A 21,724-nucleotide genomic window follows, 5' to 3' on the forward strand; every position below is an offset into this window, starting at 1 on the left:
TTTCTCCAAGAGCTGGAGTCTTGCAGTTCTGTATGATCGGTAAACTTGGTATAGCCTGAAGTTCTGCTGATCTTCTGGGAGAGGGGCCTGTTACGCTGATTGTCAGGTGTCTTTGCTCTGGCAGAGTTGTACCCCGCTTACAGGATGCCTGGCTCATATAAGCGGCTCCAGAGCCATGTGGGGGATGAAAGTGGTGGCACCCCGATCTCCAGCCCTGGAGCTGAAATTCACACCCCCCACTCTTCACAAGCCCCCACAGAAAAGCAGTCAGTCATTCTCCTGTGTTTACCCAGCCTGTGACCGAGAGTTTTTATCTCAGGCACGTGACCCCGTCTGGAGTCTCCAAACTGCAGACTCCTGTGGTGTGCACCCACGTCGCTCCTCCTGGGCCAGGGAGGGGGGTGTCTCACCCTGGTTCTGCTGCTTGCTGGGTCCCTGCTTGGAAAGTGGTTACCCGACCCTGCAGCGGTTCTCAGTTTATGGCAACACCAAGCAGAAAGCTGGCGCCTGGTCTCGCTGATCACAGTCGATTTCTGCTCCGATGCCTGGGCACTCTGCCACCCTTGGGCACCCCCGTTCTTTTTGTGACCCCGGGGACCCTGAGACCACGCCGTCCCACCTGGGATTCTGGCCTGCTTGGCCCCGTTGAGTGCCTTTCAGGCAGACTTCTAAAAGTTACAATTTTGCGTTCCACTGCTTACACTTTCCCATAGCTGCTTACGGAGGCTCCCTCCTCCTATGGTTTATCTTCCGATATATCGCCTTGGATTCATGTCTCTGCACTTTCTACCTTGCAAAAAGTGGTCGCTTTTCTATTCGTAGAATTGCAGCAATTCTTTTCTCAGATCTCCGGTTGATTTTGCAGGTGTTCAGAATGATTTGATAACTATCTAGCTGAAAACCAGACGAAATTAGGGTCCCCTACTCCTCCTCCATCTTGACTCCTCTTGAATTAGTGTTTTTGTAAAATACCCAGTGGTGTGTTTGCTGGATTGTAGGGTAGCTCTGTTTTTAACTTTTTGAGGAACCTCACTGTTCTCCAGAGTGGCTGCACCAGCTTGCATTCCCACCAGCAATGCACGAGGGTTTCTCTGCATCCTCGCCAACATCTTCGTTTCTTGTGTTATTGATTTTAGCCATTGTGACAGGTGTGAGGTGGTATCTCATTGTGGTTTTGATTTGCATTTCCCTGATGATGAGTGTGTCTGTTGGCCATTTGGATGTCTTCTTTGGAGAAATGTCTATTCTTGTCTTCCCAGTTTTTAATTGGAGTGTTTGGTTTTGGGTGTTGAGTTTTATAAGTTCTTTAACTATTTCAGATAATAACCCTTTTTCAGGTATGTCATTTGCAAGTATCTTCTCCCATTCTGTAGGTTGTCTTTTGGTTTTGTTGATTGTTTTTTTTGCTGTGAAGAAGCTTTTTTTTTTTTGATGGAATCCCAATAGTTTAATTTTGCTTTTGTGTCCCTTGCCTCAGGAGACACATCTAGAAACACATTGTTATGGCAGATATCACAGAAATTACTGCCTGTACTCTCTTCTGGGGTTTTTATGGTTTCAGGTTTCACATTTAGGTCTTTAACCCATTTTGAATTTATTTTTGTGTATGGTGTAAGAAAGAGGTCCAGTTTCATTCTTTTGCATGTAGCTGACCAGTTTTCCCAACACCATTTGTTGAAGAGACTGTCTTTTTTCCATGGGATGTTTTCTCCTGCTTGGTTGAAGATTAATTGACCATAGAGTTATGGGTTCTTTTCTGGGTTTTCTCTTCTGTTCTATTGAGCTGTGTGTCTATTTTTGTGCCAGTACCGTACTGTCTTGATGACTACAGCTTTGTAAGGAGCTTGAAGTCCAGAATTGTGATGCCTCCAGCTTTGCTTTTCTTTTTCAGGAATGCCTTGGCAATTCTTGGGGCGCCTGGGTGGCTCAGTCGTTAAGCGTCTGCCTTCAGCTCAGGTCATGATCCCAGGGTCCTGGGATCGAGCCCCGCATCGGGCTCCCTGCTCCACGGGAAGCCTGCTTCTCCCTCTCCCACTCCCCCTGCTTGTGTTCCCTCTCTCGCTGTGTCTCTCTCTGTCAAATAAATAAAATCTTAAAAAAAAAAAAAAAAAAGAATGGCGATTCTTTTGTGGTTCCATACAAATTTTAGGCTTGTTTTTTCTAGTTCTATGAAAAATGCTGTTGGAATTTGATAGGGATTGCACTAAATGTGTAGATTGCTTTGCGTAGTATGGACATTTTTAAAAAAGATTTTATTTATTTGACACAGAGAGAGCACAGGCAGGGGAGCGGCAGGCAGAGGGAGAGGGAGAAGCAGGCTCCCCGCCGAGCAGGGAGCCCGATGCGGGGCTCGATCCCAGGACCCCGGGACCCAAGCCGAAGGCAGACGCCTCACTGACGGAGCCACCCAGGCGTCCCCATCTTTCCCAATCTTAGAAATCTGCCTATCTATCCTTTAACTAAACAAACAAAAAACCCAAGGAAGTTACTTTTAAAATCTGAGTCACTGGATTGTTGCAGGAGGCTCTTGGTAGGTGTTCTTGCCAAGAGTGTCTCACGTATCAGGTGTGTTTGTGACGTCGTGCCTAAATGAAGTGAAGCCTCTTCCTGTCACATGAGGAAGAATGGTTTCAGAGTTGAACACAGGGCACTGCTGATGCGCGTGGGGAGGGATACGGGTGGATGCGGTACCGCCTCGTCTCCTATGGGCTTTGCTTTGTGGTTGAACATCACATCGATTCTAGAATAGTGGGTTAGTGCAGGAGACTCGGGGCCTCTGGATCGGCCCCACTTCCTGTGCCTAAGTCCCTGTGGGCAAGGCAGTGAGGGCCACATGGCCACCTGCACACGTGGCAGGGTTTACCCAGGAGAGGAGACCCTCCAGATGGAGCTCACGCAGGGCCCTGCTCATTTCTCTTCAGTTGCCGCTATTTGGAATTAGCATAACTGCATGAAAGCCGGTGTAAGTTCTGACACCAATAAATGAGTAGATGCAGACTTCTGACACGGGTATTTCTGGGCCGGCATGGTTTTGATCTAGAACTGTCCGCTGTAGAGTCAGATCCGGCGTTGGGCCGTATCCTGGAAGGTGTACGTCAGTGGAGTTAACAGAGGTAGCTCAGGGCTTGGCTCCCACGGCCGGCACAGCTAGGGGAGGGACATGTCTTTTTTCCTTAGTTTAGCTATTCTTTAAATGGAAGTTTTATAAAATATTTTCTTTTCCGCTCTGAATAGTCTCAGACTTTCAGATGGCTGATGGAGGGAAGCCTCCATTTCCACTGTGCAGCTCTGAGAAAATGAGCCCCTGGCCACCCAGAGCCAGGTCCTGCGTTGGCCCCATCACTTTCTGGGCAAGTCTCCTGGTCTGGCGTGCCTGCTCTGGAAGGCGGCGCTTGCACCCCCCTGCTGCATTTGTGTGGGGTTAGATAAAACATGTGGAAGCAGCCCCCTGCACAGATGCACTGGCCCGAGGTCTCCATGGCCGAGAAAGTAAAGCTGAGAAATCAGGGAGTTACTTTTCCATCTGCCTGTTCTGCAGATGTTCACTGAGAGAGGGTGGCTTTCCATTGACTGATGGGTGACACGGGGACTGGGGACTTGGATCCTCCCACAAAGCCTCTGCTGTTCTTCTGGTTCAACAGTCACTGGCATTGCGAACCGGTGGCTGCCCTGCTCTCTGCAGACCGGGGTTGACTCAGGCGTAGCCCGGCCGCGGGAGTTTTTGTGCCAGCAGCCACGAAAGTGACAGTGACAGAGATTAGACGAGGCTGAGAGCGCAGCCCGTTGATGTGGGCACCGGGGCAGGCAGAGCTGGGGTGAGCCAGGCGTCCAGACCATGCGGTCGATGGTCAACCCTGTACGTCATGATCAGAGATGGTGCTGGTCGTCGGGGCCACAGCAGGACAGGGTCCTTGGCCCTTAAGGAATGCGTAGCGTGGAGGGAAACCACGAGGTACCGCAGCCCTAAGCACGGGCTGGACGTGAGGCCCCGGGAGAGATGCGCACACCAGGTGTGGGCGAGCCGCGGGGCAGACTCTGGGGACAGCCATGTGGATGATGAGGCATATTCGCGAGCTGGCCAGGCCCAGAGAAGGCCAGAGTGTTCCAGCAGAACTGGCAGGCTGGGGGAGCGCCGGGCTGGGGAGGGAATAGCATGGTGCCCTCTGACTGTTGGCACAGCTCTGAGTCGGGGAGGGCTGGCCGGGGTGCTGCCGCCCATGGACTTGACCTGCAGGGGGGTTTTCACCAGATTTGCATTTCTGAAAGGTGGACGGTGGAGGGGAGGAGGGTAAGACCAGAGGTTCACATGAGCCCCTACTGTGATCAAGGTTGGGGGGGCGTCCTGGTTGGAGTCACTGCCCTGGGGTGGAGGGGAAGGCAAGATGCTAGGAGGACGGCCAGCTTTTGGTCAAGGCAAAGACCACTGGGAGGTGGTCAGTGACAGGTTTGAGTCCATCTCAGGGTTGGGGGTGCCAGGGGCAGAGAGGGCAACTTGAGTAATGAGTCCACATGAGTTCACTTCCTAGCCTTGGGCTGGCCACGTCCTGCCGTTCTGTCCTGCCCACTCCAGTCAGGCCCTTCCTCTCCCCAGCACACGGACACACCCCTGCAGGTCCCCATGGCCGTGGTCAGCTGCGGTGACGTGGCTGACGTCCCCTCGTCCATCCGCCTCCTCCGCTGGCGTCAGCGGCACCACTTGGTTCTATTCTTGTCCTGCCAACTGCCGCTCCCCATTCTGCGCAGGGTGTCCGAGATGTCCCGACCTCCTGACTCTCGTGTGGTCTACCCCCTCTCTCCGGGGGCCTCACCCAAGCTGGAGGCTCTACATACTGACTCAGTGTCCTGGAGCTGCCGGAACAAAGGCCCACAAACCGGGTGGACGAAACTTGTGACTCTGGTGGCCAGAACCTGAAATCAGCCTGGAATCTCTTTCAGCTCCTGGTGGATCCAGGCGTTCTTGGCTTGTGGCAACATCAGCCCAGTCTTGGCTTCTGTCTTCACATGGCGTTCCCCTCTGTATGTCTCAGATCTTCCTCTCCCCACTCTTAAGGGACACCAGTCATTGGATTTAGGGCCTCCCCTAAATCCAGGATAATCTCATCTTAAGACCCTTCACATAATTACCTGCGTAAAGACCCTTTTTCTAGAGAAGGTCCCATTTGCAAGGATGAGGGGCTGGGATTTGGCGATCTCCCGGAGGACACCGTTCAACCCTCTCCTTGCACCAGCCACACCCTGATGGTCACCGAGTTTGCATTTCTGTCACAGTCTCGTTTGTTCGGAATTTGTGTGAGAAGCATCTCAAACCTAAACTGTCCCGACTCTTGCTTTCTCCTCCCAGGCCACAGAACCTGCTCCTCTCCGTCTGCTCCATTTCGGAACATGCGGCTCTGCTCTGCTGGTTGCTCAGGTGGGAACCCTGCCCGGCCCCCTGCCTGTCCGTGGCCGCACACCTGTCCTTGTGCCCCTGTCACGGCCCCCTTCTGCTCAGACCCTCCCATGGTTCCCTGTGCCCCCAAGACAGGGGGGACCGTGGCCCGTGAGAGTCTGTGGGACCCGGTCCTGTGCATCCTGCTCCCTTACCTTCCCCTTCTCCTTCACCAGTCTGCCCAGCCACACCAGCTGTCCGTCTCACACACCACACTGTGGCTCCTTCTGGTCCTCCTGCCTCCGAGTGTCTCCCGCAGGCACTTTTACTGACCCTCCCCCAGTCTTCTCTGTCCCTGCCTGGTTGTCCTCATCTTATCGCCTCCTGACACCCGTGTGCAAGGTGACCTGTTGGTACCTACCACCTCCCCGACACCCTGTGTGCGTGGTGACGGGTTGGTGGCTGTCTCCGCCAGAGCCCATGCTCCCCCAGGGCACAGGATGGTACTTGAGGCGTGAGCATTTGCTGAAGGAAGGAGGGTAACCTCATTTGCCCCTTGGCTTTTCACAAGGTCATGTTAGCCCCCACCTCATGCTGGCTCCCTGGGCAGGTGGGAGGCCCTGGACTCCCTGGCAGCCTGGCCAGCTCTGCGGTCTTGGCCCTGTTACTCAGACTCCTCAGGGTAGAGTGGCCCCCCCGGGAGAACCTGCCTTCAGGGAGGGTGCGAGCACTGAGTGGGTTAAGATGCTGAAGCACGTGGGAACTGGGCTGGCTTTTGCAGCCACTGCTGCTGGTAGTGGGCTGGGCATCGGGACAGGCTTCTCGCTCCTTTCCCGACTCGCTAGTCTTGGACTGGATTTCTCCCACTGAACACGGTCTCCCAAAGCATTACTTCCCCTGGTGACCTTCAGTGGTCCAGCCAGTGCCGAACGAGTGGCATAACTGCCCTTGACCAGTTCCCGTGCCACATTGCCGGTGTTCATGGGGGGGCTCGGCGTAGCCCCCACTCGAATTAGTCTTACTTTGAAGCTTTGCCTTGTCATCAAGTAAATGAACCATTATTTCCATCTGCTCCTACATACAGATGTTAGGAGAGTGCCCTTTGTCATTCCTGTCTTCCATCCAGTCTCCCCGACCTCACAGTCGCCAGGTCTCTTCCCAGAAGGGCTGCCCCATCGCACAGCTGGGGGGGCCTCTGGCTCCCGCTCTGTCCCCACAGCCCGCCCTCAGTCTGTGCAGCGGCTGCCTGATGCACCCCTTCTGTGTGGCCTGGTCCCCTGGCCCTCGCCGACTCCCTGTCGCAGCCCCGGGCCCGGCACGGTGTCCTGCACGTGTAGACAGTTATTAGAGGGAATGCATCCGGGTGGGTGAAAACTGTGAGAACGAGTCCAGGCCTGGAGCACATGGAAACTCGGGGCCACCAAGTGAGCAGGATCAGGCTGAGGGGGTTGGCTTATGACGTAGTAGAGTGCTTCTTTCCTCTCCGTGTGAAAAAACGCATTTTAAAAAAGTATATGGATGCTGGGGAATAAAGGGACCAAAAATGCTCTGCAGTTATTAACTGACGCTTTTCTGCTTTTGTTTCCCCAGACACCATTTGCTTTTGACTCAAGATGATGTGATGTTTTATTATAAAACTCATTAACCATGATGGCTACACAGACATTAAGCATAGACAGCTATCAAGATGGGCAACAAGTGAGCGCCTGAGCTTTATTCCACATTCTAAATACAGTCCATGGATCGGGTACTGAAACACGACCGATGCTTTGTATATTTATAATTCAGTTTCGTGAGGTTGCAGGCTCAATTTTAAGGATATGATGCATTGATCATGTGCTGGTGCTAGAAAGGCTCGCTATAGAGTTATTCAAATCATTTCTTCCAGTGATACCAAGTTGCCAGTAATTGTGACTCCCCTAAGTCATGGTTCATTGGGAATTTCCATTTTTGATGTCCGTGCTAATGAGTGTTGTTGCTTTTAAAGAAAAGCTGGGTGTTGAGGAAAGCTGGATGACCGGTTGCTGACCTGAGTGGGAACCACGGTGTTTCCCCTCCCCAGGCGTGAGCGGCGGGGGGCCTGTCCCGTTTGTCTGGGCAGCATCGTTGCTGTGCTGTCCGCTCCTGTTGTGTGGCCATGCCCGGACAGCCTCTTGCCTGCCCTCCCACTGTCCGTGGACTTGGTGTTCCTTGCAGCTGCGGTTGAAGGTCTGGGTGTTTCGGGTTCTGTGCCCTGAAGGAACTGGGGAGGCAGGGATGGGAGAAGCTCAGCCGAGGCCTGGGCAGCCTCTCTTGGGACACCTGAGGTCTTGGGGTGTTCTTTGTGTTCAGAATGGGGTCCAGTCCCCCTCTGACTGTGGAGCCCTGGAGCTTATTTCGTTGAAGACCTTCCAGTCTGCTTCCTGCTTCCTGTAGTCAGGAGGTGGTAGAAGAAGGCCCAGAGGCCCCTTTTCTCCCTACTCGAAGTGAGCTGGGTCACAACAAGGCTGGGGGGACTGGCCCGAATGAGGTCACAGCCCTGCCTCAGTGAAGTTGCAGGTGGCGCCTGGGACCTGAGGCCCCCTCCCTCTTCTGTTGTGTCTTTCCTTGGTGGTCAGTTCTGTGCATTCCTGCTTTGGTTCCTGTTGCACAGACTTTGTTTTTGTTGGCTTGTTGTTGTTGTTGTTGTTGGCTGTTTGTTTAAGCGTCTTAGCTTCTTAGGGGAATTGAGGCATGGGGGTGCTCTCTGCACCTGGAAGTCCTTGGATATTTCCAAGTGATTTTGTTTCTAAAATGCAAAGCTAGTGTTGTCCCTCTCTCCACCTGCTGAGCCCTGCCTTGAGGACCCTGCATTGCCCTTGTCCTCACCTCTGCACCCCACTTCTGGGCATCCCTGCCCTGCGGCCCTGGCCCTGGCTCTTCCCTTGGCTCTTGCCTCAAGGAGCAGCTTGGCCAGGGCCCTCTGGTCCTGCAGGTCTTTGCTTCCATCGCTTCCTGTGAAGACTTCCCAGCCTGGTCCCTCCCCACTTGTCACCTGCCTCCTGTCCTTCCTCCACTGGTCCCCCTGATGCCCTGCTGGCAGATCCTGCCGGGAGTCGCCTCCTCCAGCAGGTCTGTGCCTGGAGGTGACTGAGGTGGCCGTGTCCTGCGCAGTGCTAGTCACAGGGAGGGAAGGAGCCTCGCTTTTCCCTTGACGTGGAAAACTCTTGGTGAACATTATTTTAAACATTTCCTATCCTACAGTATAGATATGCCCAATTTCCTTGGCCATGTCTCCAACATTTAGGTTTCTCTTTCTTCCACACTCATTTTTTTTTTTTTAAACCTGAAATAGGTGCCTGGGTGGCTCAGTCGTTAGGCGGCTGCCTTCGGCTCAGGTCAGCATCCCAGGGTCCTGGGATCAAGCCCCGCATCAGGCTCCCTGCTCCAAGGGAGGTCTGCTTCTCCCTCTCCCACTCCCCCTGCTTGTGTTCCCTCTCTCGCTGTGTCTCTGTCAAATAAATAAATAAAATCTTAAAAAAAAAATAAAAACCTGAAATAAATCTTTTAAGGCTTTTTTATACATACTGTCAGATTTCCTACCAGAAAGTTGTGTTTGATTGGCCTTTAGTTAGTTGCTTTAGTGTTTTGTTTTTTTTAAGAGAGAGAGAGAGAGAGGGAAGCCCTCTCCCGGGCCCACTGCACCATCTAAAGGCAGCAGCACAGAGGCGTCCCTGCCTACCTGGACCACCGAGAGGCAAGTGCGGCGCCAGGGTCTCCCCTGCGACACAGCCCCTGGGGCCTGTGACCAGCCCTGGCTGTCAGGTGCCGGGTTCGTGGCAGGACGCTGGCTCTCCCCCGCTGCGTGGGAATAAGCCCCTTCCCTGAGGGCCCCCACCGGGCTGCTTCCTTGAGGACGGAGTCCTGGCAGCGAGGGGTGGTCCTGAAGAAGCTGAGGGGGCTGGCGATCTGCTCACGGATAATTACAAGGTTCCTGCAGCATTTTGGGATTTCTTTCTGTAAACTGAATTCTTTATGCTTAAGGATTTAAATACTTTTCACCTAAGTTACAAACCAAATAGCTAGTTGAAAGCAATTTATAATATCTTTAAGGCTTCCTCTTATGTTTAATACTATTTCTTTAAACACAGCTGGTCTTTGCCTTCTGAATACAGTGACTTTTTCTCAAAATTTGGATAGCTTATGTATTCCTGAAATGTAAGAGTAGATAGGGGAGAATTTAGAATATAGGGTCTGAGTTGTTTTTGTGACAAGATAAGAGTTTTAACTACTCGTGTGCACTTCTCTTACTCAGCGTGAGCACCTAGAGCGGGCAGAGACAGTGGAAAGGTGATTTACGTGCCGCTTCCCTTCAGCGCCGTGTAGTAGTGCGTTTTTGAAAATCATAAGCATTTCACGGATACCGGTCCTCACAGTTTTCAAGATGATTTGGAAATTTGACCTTTGTTTTAGCCGTTTTCAAAACGTATTAAATTCAAAGGAATTTTGTTGGTAGTGTTTTTTATGTATTACTGCCAGTCATCCAGCTATCTAGCAATTTACCACTCCTGTTGCATTTCTGTTTCCGTTTGAGAATAGAGTACTTAGTAGCAGTTTATTTTGTGTTTAGTAACCAGAATTCTCTCCTCCTTTCACAGATGCAAGTAGTAACAGAGTTAAAAACGGAGCAAGATCCCAACTGCTCTGAACCTGATGTGGAAGGAGTGAGCCCCCCACCCGTGGGGTCCCAGACGCCAATGGATGCCGACAAGCAGGCCATTTATAGGTAGCGATGAGATGTGACGCATGTGGGTTTTAACAGGAATGACAGGAATAGAGAACCTTGTTAAATGGAATGCTAGACCTATTAGCTAGGCAGAGTAGTAAGGTTTGATGTGATAACCACGGGGGTGAGAAGTTTGTCAAATTAAGATATTATTCCTAATACCTTAAAAAAAAGTTTTGGAATATAAATGGACATTTTAGTCAACCTCGCAAAAAGAAATCTTCAGGCCCAGGTAGTTTTACTGGAGAATCCAGTAAAGGAAGAGGGAATGCCTCCCAACACATCACTCTGATACTAAAGCCAGACAAAGACAATACAAAAAAAAAAGTATACACCAGTGTGCCTCATGAACTTAAACATAAAAATCATTAATAAAATATTAAATCCAGCAACATATAAAAAGAATAACACACACTGACCAAGTGGAGTTTATCCCAAGAACTCAAACTGATTCGTTAGTCAAAAGATCAACCAGTGAGATGCACAACATGATCATACTAAGTGACACAGAAAAGCATTTGACAAAAATCAACAGCTAATTATGATTAAAAACTGTCAGCAAAGTGGTAATGGAGGGAAACTTTCCTAACCTGATGAAGGGCAACATCAAAAAGTCTGTAGTTCTCATCGTATTTAATGGCCAAAGACTGTTTTCCTCTAAGACTGGGCACACGGCAGAGACGTACGCTCTGACTCCTCTTGTTCAGTACTGTAATGGAAGTCCTAGCCAGTGCGGTTAAGGCAAGAGAAAGGAAGAAAAGGCATACCAGATTAGAAAGGAAGAAATAAAACTGGCTCTGTGCACAAACGACATGATTGTTTATATAGAAAATCCCAAAGACTCAACCAAAAACCTTCCAGAACTGGGTGAGTTTAATAAGGTCACACATTACAGGGGCAACACACAGAAACCAATCCCATTTCTATATGAGTAATACACAATTGGAAGCTGAAAATTTAAAAAGACAATACCATTTACAAGAGCTCCAAAAAATTTAGGTATAAATCTAACAAAACGCAGAAACTTTATGCTGAAAAATTATAAAATGCTGATGCAAGCAATCAAAGAAAACCTAAATAAATGGTGACACATACCATGCTCATGGATTGGAAGACTCAACTTAGTAAAGATGTCCTTTCTCCTAAAATCAACCTGTAGATTTAGCATAATTCCAAATAAAGCCCTAGGACAGTTTTGTACATATAGACACGTTAATTCTAGATTTTATATGGAAGGCAAAATAACTAGACCAGCTGAAACAGTGTTGAAAAAGAATAAAGTTGGATTTTTGAGACATACCATGGCATTATGGTAATGAGAATGTGGTGACGGTGGTGAAGGGATAGGATCAGGATCACTTTTGTCCTATACAAATACCTTATTTATTTGATCTTTGACAAAGGTGCAAACGATTCAGTGGAGTAGAGGTAGACTTTCCAAAAAATGGTGTTGGAAGAATTAGACATTCATATGCTGAAAGAAGATCTTTGACCTAATCTCACGTTTTATACAGGAGTTTACTCAAGGGGCACCTGAGTGGCTCCGTCAGTTAAGCATCTGCCATCGGCTCAGGTCATGATCCCGGGGTCTTGGGATCGAGCTCCACGTCGGGCTCCCTGCTCAGTGGAGAGCCTGCTTTTCCCTCCCTCTTGTGCTCTCTCTCTCTCTCAAATAAATAAATAAAATCTTAAAAAAAAAAAAAGTTTACTCAAAACAAAGTATAGATCTAAATGTAAATTTTAAAACTATAAAACTGGTCTCTCCATACCATGGAATATTATTCAGCCACAAAAAGGAACGAAGTAGTGATACGTGTTACAACATTGATGAGCCTGGAAAACACCGTGCTAAGTGAAAGAAGCTAGATGCCAAAGGCCACGTATTGTATAATTCCGTTTAGATGTCTAGAACCCTAGCAAATCTATAGAGACAGGAAGTCGGTAGTGGTGGCCTGGGGCTGGGGTTTGGGAGAAGATGGGCAGTGACAGCTGATGGCTGCAGGGTTTCTTTGGGGGATGACGAAGATGCTGTAAGATTGACCTTGGGGATGGTTGCACCACTCTGTGAACAGAGTAGAACCATTGCATTGTACACTTTGAAGGGGATAAACTGTAGTATGTGAACGATATCTCAACAAAGCTGTTATATAAACGAATGCAGACATACGTACTAAAATATTCTCGTGCAAATGTAGGACATACATTTTAAAATTTTTTTCCTGCAGGCATCCACTGTTTCCATTATTAGCTTTGTTGTTTGAAAAATGTGAACAATCTACGCAGGGCTCAGAAGGCACAACTTCTGCCAGTTTTGATGTAGATATTGAAAATTTTGTAAGGAAGCAAGAGAAGGAAGGAAAACCCTTCTTTTGTGAAGATCCGGAAACTGACAATTTAGTAAGTACAAGAAATGTTTTATTTTTTTCCCCCAATTTAAAATCTGTTCAATAAGTTTTAAACGTCTGATTAGAACTTCAGAATGTAGTTCTGCTAAAGGGGAGAATCCGATAGTTTGTGAAATAACTTCCTGTATGTGTGACCCGAACGTCCCCATGTCTTCTAGCTTTCCATAGTGACTTTTACTGTAGGGATCAAAGGAGCTCATCTGTGCCTGTGTCACAGGGGCCTGGGGGCGCAGTTCTCTCCTGAGTGTCTGTGAAGTTCACTGGGGTTGGTGTGCTTATATGCCGTGCCTCTCAGGCAGCATGCCTGTGCCCCAGTCCAGTTCTGGGCTTCCCCGGACCGCGGACACACCCTTATGCTCTGTCTGGAGGCTGGCAGTAAGTGGTGGTGGGTGACCAGGCTGTATGCAGACTTGAGGAGGCCCTCGAACACAGAGCAGGGCAGGCTTAACAGGGGCTCGCACGCTCCTCGGCTGCTTCCCCTGGCCTTTCAGCCTCGTGTGGGTGCCCTCCTCCCAGGTCCCGCGCCCCAAGGTCCAGGGTCCTCTGTGCTTGCTGAAGGAAGTGCAGAGTTTGTCAGAGTTGACATCACTGCTGCACCCCTCAGTGCTGGTGGAACGCTGTTAGCCCGCGTCAGGGGACACGCTCCTTCCCTGGGCTCCCTTTAGAGCCTGCTACCCCCAGCCGAAAACCTTAGTCAGGGCCCTGATCAGCAGAAAGTGTCTCAGGAAACTTTTTCCTGAATAAATGTCCCGGATCTTTGTTGGTTTTTAATTTCTCATTATACGTTCAACCCTTCGTGCCTAACGGATTTTACCAGGGCACTGTCTGACCGGGAGTCAGCCTCCTCGTCTCTGAACCGGGACCAACAGTGCCCGCCCTTTTGGGGTGAGAATCAGAAGCTCTCTCTGCCTCTGAATCTCTATCACACAGCCAGCAGTGCGTGGCCGCGGGGACAGCCAGAGGGGACCCAGGTTCTCCTGACTGGTGTTCCAGCACAGGGCCTAGCAGAGCTTGGGACGTGGTTGCTCTTTATCGACTGCTTGGCTGGTTCATTCCACAGGTACATACGAATTACTGTCCCCAAGGTCACAGGGAAGGAGCTGAGCTTTGGGGTTGTGGATTCACAGGCAAGTGGTGCTTATTACAGACCATTGTCTACTGCTATGGGGCAGGTTACTCTGAAATTTAGTGACTTAAAGTCACTGTAAAACTTCTAGAAAAATCTTAAAAGGGCTAACCTAGTGCTAGGGAAAGAGTTCTTAGGCTTGTCACCAAAAGCACAATCCATAAAAGGCAGAGTTGGTCAGTGGAGTTTTATCAAAATGAAGAGCCTCCTATGAGGGGGGTATGGATTCCTCCCCATTTACAGAGGAAGACACAGGAGCAGAGGGAGGGTAAGTACCTTGCTCTTTGTTGGAGCCGGTCCGCGGTGGGGCCGGGGTGAGGCTGGGCTGTCTCCTGGTGCTGCGACTCACTGAGGGCAGCACGGGGACATCTGTGCCCCACACACCAGATGCAGCGAGATGCCAGAGGTCCGCGGCGCTGGAATGACTTGTCGTTTTGCATGATTTCCGATGTTGTCCCCCTCCTGTCATTGGCCGTGCAGATGGTCAGCGCTCTGTGGCGTTCAGGCGAATGACTGAGAATTACAACTTACCGTGACGCTGCCGTTTTCTTGTCTGAAGGTCTTCATTTTCTCTGCTTCTAGATGGTAAAAGCAATCCAGGTTTTGCGTATTCATCTTCTGGAGCTGGAAAAGGTTAACGAACTGTGCAAAGATTTCTGCAGCCGATACATTGCTTGTCTAAAAACAAAAATGAACAGTGAGACTCTGCTGAGTGGAGAACCTGGAAGCCCGTACTCCCCCGTCCAGTCCCAGGTACCTGTGTCGGGTCCTGCTCTGCTTCTGGGTGGTGGTGAGGTCTGCGGGGGTGACGGGTACTGACTCCTGAGACCCACCGCCCTGTCGGAGTGCCTGGGCTAACATAACGCCATCCTCAAGCCACAAGGACAGGCCCTCTGGGCCTCATGCACTAAGTGGGGTGAGGCCTCAGTCTGCGTGTGCAGACCCTGGATCCCAGCTTTCTGGAGGATGGAGTACCATTCATTGCTTTCCTTTTTCTTTAAAATAGGGTTTTTATTATTTCTTAAAATTGTGGTAAAATACACATATCATAAAATGTACTGTCTTAACCATTTTTAAGTGTACAATTCAGTGGCATTAAGCATATTCACACTGTTGTGCAACCATCATCACCATCTATCTCTGGAACCTTCCATCTTCTCAGACTGAAACACTATCCCCATGAAATACTAACTCCCCATTCTTCCCTCCCCAGCCTCTGGCTCCCACTATTCTACTTTCTATGAATTTGGTCAGTCTAGGTACCTCACGTGAGGGGATCATACCGTATTTGTCCTTTTGTGCTTGGCTTACTTTACGGACATAATGTCCTCGAGGTTCACCCATGTTGAAGCACTGTTATACTTGAGCCACTGATGGTGACATTCCATTGTGGTCATAGTTCACACTTCCCTGATGGCTAATGGTGTTGACCATCTTTTCATGAGCTAATTTGCCATCTGTAGATCCTCTTTGGTAGAAGGTCTGCTCACGTCTTTTGCCCATTTTCTGATTGGATTTTTTTTTAAACTGTTGACTTTTGAGAGTATTCTAGATACTAGTCTTTTTTTTTTTTTTTTTAAGATTTTGTTCATTTATTTGACAGAGAGAGCGAGAGAGCACAAGCAGGGGGGACAGTAGAGGGAGAGGGAGAAGCAGGCTCCCTGCCAAGCGGGGAGCCTGATGTGGGGCTCAATCCCAGGACCCTGGGATCATGACCTGTGCTGAAGGCAGATGATCAACCATCTGAGCCACCCAGGCGCCCCTAGATACTAGTCTTTTATGGGCTATATGGTTTGTAAATATTTTCTCCCAAGTCTGTAGCTTATCTTTTCATCCTCTTAACAGGGTCTTTTACATAGCAAACATTTTAAATTTTGATAAAGTCCCATTTATCAACTTTTCTTTGATGAGTTGTGCTTTTGGTGTTAAGTCTAAGAACTCTGCCTAGCCCTAGATCCCAAGGATTTTCTCTAGTTTTGTGTTGTTGTTGTTGTTTTCCTGAAAGTTTTATAGTTCATATTTAAATCCATGACCTATTTTGAGTTAACTTTTGTATAAAGTGTGAGGGTTTAGGTTGAGGTTCTTTGTTTTGCCTCTGGCCGTCCTGTGCTCCGGCACATTTGTTCACATTCCTCCCTTGAATCGCTTTTACACCGTTGGCAACAGTCAGTGTGTTTGTGTTGGTCTGTGTCTGTGTTCTCTGTTCTGTTCTGCTGATCTCTGTATTTGCACCAGCTAATCTTGTTACTGTAGCTATTTAATAAGTCTCAAATTTGGGTAGACTGTTTCCTCCCACTTTATTCTTCTTTTTCAAAGTTATTTTAGTTATTCTAGTTCCTTTCCATATAAGTTTTGGAATAATCTTGTCTATATCAACAAAAAAATGTTACTGAGATTTTGATAGAAATTGCATTAAGCCTGTGTATCGTTCTGGGGAGAATTGATGTCTTTCCTCTGTTGACTCTTCCAGTCCACAGACCGGGTATGTCTCTCTGTCATTTCTTTCATTGGTGTTTTGTAGTTTTGTGATAGAAGTCCTACATATGTGTTTTTAGAGTTACACCTTGTGTGTTTGTTTGTTTCTTTTTTTTTTTTTGGCTATTACAAATGGTATTATATTTTTAACTTTAGTGTCCCTGCTAGTATTTAGAGATACAGTTGATTTTGTATGTTTTATCTTTCATCTTGCAACCTTGCTGAACTCATTTATTAGTTCTAGGAGGTCCTTTTCACAGATTCCTCAGGATGTTCTCCTTATTCAGTTATGTCATCTGCAGATAGGAACAGTTCTGTTCCTTCCTTCCTGATCTGTTTGCTTTTTATTTCCTTGTCTTACCTTATTGTGTTGGCTAGAACATCTGGTACTATCTTGAATACGATTGGTGAGAGTGGACATCCTGCCTTGTTCCCAATCTTAGGGGAAAGCATTCTGCCTTTCACTGTTAGTTATAGTTTTAGTGGCAGGTTTTTTCTAGATGCTCTTCATCAAGTTGAGGAAGTTCCCCTCTATTCCTGTTTCTCTAAGAGTTTCTATTATATTGAATTTGTCAAATGCTTTCCCTGGGTGAATTGATGTGATTATGTGATTTTTCTTCTTTCTTCTGTTAACGTGGTAGTAGATTACATTACTTGATTTTTCGAATACTGAACAAGCCTTGCATTCCTGGAATAAACTCCACTTGGTCATGGCACATAATTCTTTTTATATAGGTTCCTGAATTCTGTTTGCTAATATGTTGTTAAGCATTTGTATGTCTGTATTGGGGGATATTGGTCTGTAGTTTCTTTTTTGTTACAGTCTTTGTCTAGGTTTGGTACCAGGATAGTACAGCTTTGTAAAATGAAGAATATATCCTCCTTTCCTATTTTCTGGAAGTGATTATATAGAATTGGTGTTAATTCTTTACATGTTTGATAGAATTCTCCAGTGACACTAGCTGGAGCTGGAGATTTCTTTTTTGAGTGTTCAAGTTACGAATTCGGTGTCCTTCATAGTTGTAGGGCTGTTCAGATGACCTGTTTCACGCTAGCTTCAGAGGCCCGCGTGCCGAGTGGACTGCGGCACTCCTCTCCTGCTGACGTGTGTAGGGTCTGCGGTGCTCTCGGTTTCCTTCCTGATGTTGGTAATTTGTCATGTCTCTTTGCTTTCCCTAAGTCTTGTAGAGGTTTGTCAGTGTATTGATCTTTGCAAAGAACCAGCTCTTTTTTCATTGATCTCTGTTTTTCTATTTTCAGTTTCATTGATTTCTGCTTTGATCTTTATTATTTCCTCCCTTCTGCTTGCTTTAGTTTCCTTTTGTTCCTCTTTTTTAGGTTCTTGATGGTGGGAGCTTGGATTATTGATTTGAATGAATTAATATTCTAACCAAGTTAATGTGGCAGACTTTGTATGTACCTACCAGAGCTTTATACATACATTCAGATTGATGTGGCAGCCTGCAAAGTAATCGTCTTTGGGCAGTACCCACTGATGCTGTTGAACTGCTGAAATCCCTGGGTGCCTGCTGGGCGCCAGACCCTGTGCCTCGACGCCAGTGCAGAGCTCTCTCCCTGGCCGGCCAGTAACCCAGCCATCTCGGTGAATGGACGGGTGGAATCTTGATGTGGTGTTTATGGTCATTTCTGTGGAACCTGCTGCAGGCCAGGCCCAGATCTAGCACTCCACAATCATGAACACCAGGGGGCTTGCGTCTTTTATGATGATTAATATGCTGACAAGAGGAAAGATAATCTTTTGGAAGCCAGATTGAAACCAGTATCTCAGTACTGATGATGATAGTTGATACTGGGTCAGTCTTGGATCTCTTGGTTTGCAGATATGTAAGGTGGGCTTTCTGTTTTCCCATAGCCCCTCACTTTGTATTTCTGACTTACAGCAGATTCCAAGTGCCATCTCAGGCACTCTCAGCCCCCAGGGAATCGTGGTTCCAGCATCTGCGCTGCAGCAGGGGAACGTAACCATGGCAACAGTGGCAGGTACGCCGACCGAGAAAGGGATGCTCTTTCCTTGAGCTTTTGTGGAAAAGCCCTTTATATTAGAACAGAGAAGTGCATAAATATAATTTCTAATTAATGCCAGTTCCTGAAATAGGAGTGGCAAAATCTAGAGCATTTAGAATTGAATGCCTGTTTCTTGTTTTAATTCCCAGTAACAAATAGTTTACGCAAATTGTGTTTCCCTACTAAAAAATTTTGGGAAGAAAGGTTTTATATAGGAGTTGACAGCATATAGCAAAAACCAATTGTACTTTGCAGATAACATAGTTGTTAATTGCACTCTTGGCAGCACCGGGAAAAGCTTAGGTTGTGTCATTAATGTTTGACAAACAAAGAAAAATTCATTCTTAGTATTACTTGTCAAATAAAAACATGGGAGGGGTACCGATTCTGTGGTTCCCTGGTGCATCTCGAACATCGCAAATATAAAATTGTCATGAAAATGGAATGGGGCATGTGAGGAGGGGAGAAATTTACAACGAAAACCCTCGTGTGATAGTGTCAGGGGAAACCTCCACAGGAAGATGAAAGCATGTTTGATCAAAATATACTATGATAACAAATAGTTCACACCAGTTGCCAGGTCCTTTAATACTGCTAATTGTGGGGAAAGTAGGAAACAGAGGTGGACAAAAAAGGGAATTTGCAGAATCCAAATAAGCCCTTGTGTCCTGTGCGGTGGGACACCTTACCACCCGCTTTGCACTGTGCCCCCGACCGTGCCCGCCCCCCTGACACACTGCCCTGTCCCCGCCACTGCCTTGCCCCTCACCCTGCACACTGCCGTACCTCCTGCACAGTGGCCCGCACACCCCTTACAGTACCATGCCCCCCCCGCCGAGTGCCCCTCCCCTGCAAAGAGCCAGACCTCACTATAGATGCTGGAACACTACTTGTCCAGGGAAGTTGTTCAATAATTCATAGTGACAAGTCAGCCAGCAAAGTATTGATCATTTGAAACAATTTAAAAACCACATCAGACTAAAGATTTTATTCCTTTCATACATATATCGCGTATATTGAGAATACGGTTTTAAATCGTTGAGACTTAAAGAGTATTTTAATTTCTTCCTTCTTGAGGTGGCACAGTGTATCAACCTGTCACAGTTGTCACCCCTCAAGGCCAAGTAGTGACACAAGCGTTGTCGCCCGGCACGATCAGGATCCAGAACTCCCAGGTGCGTGTGCCATTCCCACGGGAGGGTCTGGGGGCGCGTCGCGCAGGCGTGGGGCACAGTAGGCCCAGGCTGGATCTGTTCCCTCTGCCTGAAGATCGGTTGTCTCGAGCTGGCTTCCCCGTAGCAGTCTCCAGTTAACTCAGTGTCCATGTTTTGTCTCTTGTTTACTCTTTGTCTCCCTCGGTGTAAAAAAGTTGCAAAGTTCAGAAAGTCTAAGGAAGCAGGAAAAAAGTCATCCATGACCCCTTCCCCTCAGCAACCACTGTCATCCAGTTGAACACTGGATTGTGTGGTTGTCTCTGGATCAGGAGACTCGAGGCAGTGTGGACACGCTCTTCCCGCCGCCATGCAGGTTGACAGCGGACCCAGCAGGCAGGTCTTGCAGCCCGTGGCAAGGCCCTTCTGTGCTTCTGGGCCAGAGCGCCACTCCGGGCTGGTCCTCGGGCTGGCCGGGGCCCTTCCCTAACATCCTCCCATAGCCTGGTGCGAAAGCTGAGCAAGGGCTGCCCCTTCCCTGCTCCCAGTTGCCCAGTGGAGGCCCTGCCCCAAGGAGGCTGGTGTGCTCTTCCTGCCCTCGGCCTCTCGCGCCCCCCAGCTCCGAGAGCGCAGGAGGCTGCTTCACGGGCAGAAGCAGCACGTGCACGTGCTGTTCTGTGCTGGGCTGAGGTCACACTGCTCTCTCTGTGCCTACGTGGTGAGACGGGGTTGCCTCGGTGGTCGGCCAGGCCGCTGTCAATCACGGAGACGCACGCACGCGCACACACGCACACACGCACACACGCACACACACCCTTGTTTTCCACACTGAGCTAGGTTTAAGTCAGAAAGGTAATGTTTCTGTTGTCAGCTTGAAGTTAGGAATACAGATTCTTTATGTTAGTTGTCTTTAGCCCACACAGGTGTTTCCCACAACCTCACGGACGGCTTGGAGGCCCAACCCCGGAGATGTTGTGTGTCCCTCAAGCAGACAGCAGAGGCGAGAGGGCGTCAGGGGCAAGGGCTGGCACCGCCAATCCAGGGCTTACTGCCTCTCACTGCATGGACAGAATTGAGCTGAGGCGGGGGGCCTTGTCATCTGGGCACATGGGGTCTCACCAGGCCCAGCAATGGGTGGAGGAGGAACTGGACTCCCCCAGCATTGTCCCTAGGTTTTCCAGCCAGCCTGCTTTCCCTGGAGCTTCCCATTTACCACGGCTGTGAGCATGAGCTGGTGTCTGGTTCGCAGAGCTCGTCCTGGTCACATGGAACTGCTTTTAGAGTGAGGTGCCTTCCTTATGTAGTAGAGGTTTATTTGTCCTGTTGCTTAAGAAGAAAGTTTTCCGGGGTACCTGGTGGCTCAATCAGTTAAGTGTCTGACTCCTGATTTCGGCTCAGGTCATGCATGGTCTCAGGGTCGTGAGATTGAGCCCCGCATCGGGCTGTGCTCAGCTGGGAGTCTGCTTGGGATTCTCTCTCCTTCTCCCTCTGCCCCTCCCTGCTGCATGCTCACTCTCTCTCTCTCCCCACCCCTTCTCTCTCAAATAAATAAATCAATCTTTAAGGGAAAAAAAAGGTTTTCTACTTAACTGAATTTTCTTATAGATGGAAAGGACTGGTTTAACTAGCAAATACATGGAGTTTGTATTTCAGCATAACCCCTCTGACACAGAACATGCCTGTGACCCTCCCCAGCCTTGTCAGGCAGACAGGTGAACACAGCTCCCAGCCTGTGGGCTGTCTCTGCTCCGGTGCTCAGTCCACCGTGCGCCTGTCCCCTCCCCATCACACTCCTGCCGAGTCCGGCTTCTAGGGCAGCAGGGCCAGGAAGCCAAAGACACGAGCTGCCCCGGGTTTCCAACAGAAGAGTAAACAGATTGACCGAGGGCTCTGGGTGCAGGTGTTCTTTGAATAAAACCTGTACATGGTACGTGTGATTTTTATTGTAGCTGTTTGGGCTGCTCTGGGCTCTTTTCTTCCCTTTTTCTTTTTTTTTCTTGTGGGGAGGGGGGATTGGTTCTTACTGGGCTTCAGGTAATTGGGGAGAGTAACTTAACCAGTGACATTTTCTGTTTTTGTGTCAGAAACTGTCAGGGTTGGTTTGATCGAGAAAACTGCTCGCTGTCTGTCTTGGCTCCCGTGGTCACTCTGGCCAGCGTCATTCACGGCAGCACTGTGGTGGCGGTCACTCCCGTGCTGTCCCCCACCTGCCCGTCCTGCCCCATGTCTGGCTGCGTTGTGAGCGCAGCTGAGGCGGATTCTAACATTGCCACTCTCCCACAGAAGAGAATTGGCCACCGTGGGCCACATTCTGACCTACGGCCCATCAGGAGGAGGCAGGATTTGGCCTTTTCCTAGGGCATCTCTATGGAAAGGTGATTCTACCTTTTTTTTTCTTTTTTAAAGTTTTTATTTATCCATTTGACAGAG

At 48.8% G+C, this 21,724-nt stretch overlaps 1 protein-coding gene across 5 annotated transcripts in view; it reads left to right on the forward strand.

The window, feature by feature from the left end:
- The window catches only part of PKNOX1 (PBX/knotted 1 homeobox 1), a 56,065-nt gene that overhangs the window by 22,146 nt on the left and 12,195 nt on the right, over positions 1-21,724 (forward strand). For 3 of the 5 annotated variants that reach the window (XM_032392522.1, XM_032392524.1, XM_032392525.1), the window contains 7 exons: positions 5,342-5,410; positions 6,959-7,066; positions 9,985-10,112; positions 12,338-12,509; positions 14,226-14,396; positions 18,020-18,119; positions 19,221-19,318. In XM_032392522.1, the coding sequence (XP_032248413.1) occupies positions 7,016-7,066; positions 9,985-10,112; positions 12,338-12,509; positions 14,226-14,396; positions 18,020-18,119; positions 19,221-19,318 (720 nt within the window). In that variant the 5' untranslated portion in view covers positions 5,342-5,410; positions 6,959-7,015. The other 2 variants (XM_032392523.1, XM_032392526.1) reach the window with 2 other exon arrangements.

The sequence above is a fragment of the Phoca vitulina genome, unplaced genomic scaffold (genome assembly GCF_004348235.1).
Source record: "Phoca vitulina isolate PV1807 unplaced genomic scaffold, GSC_HSeal_1.0 scaffold68, whole genome shotgun sequence".
In the NCBI taxonomy this organism is placed as follows: Eukaryota; Metazoa; Chordata; class Mammalia; order Carnivora; family Phocidae; genus Phoca; species Phoca vitulina.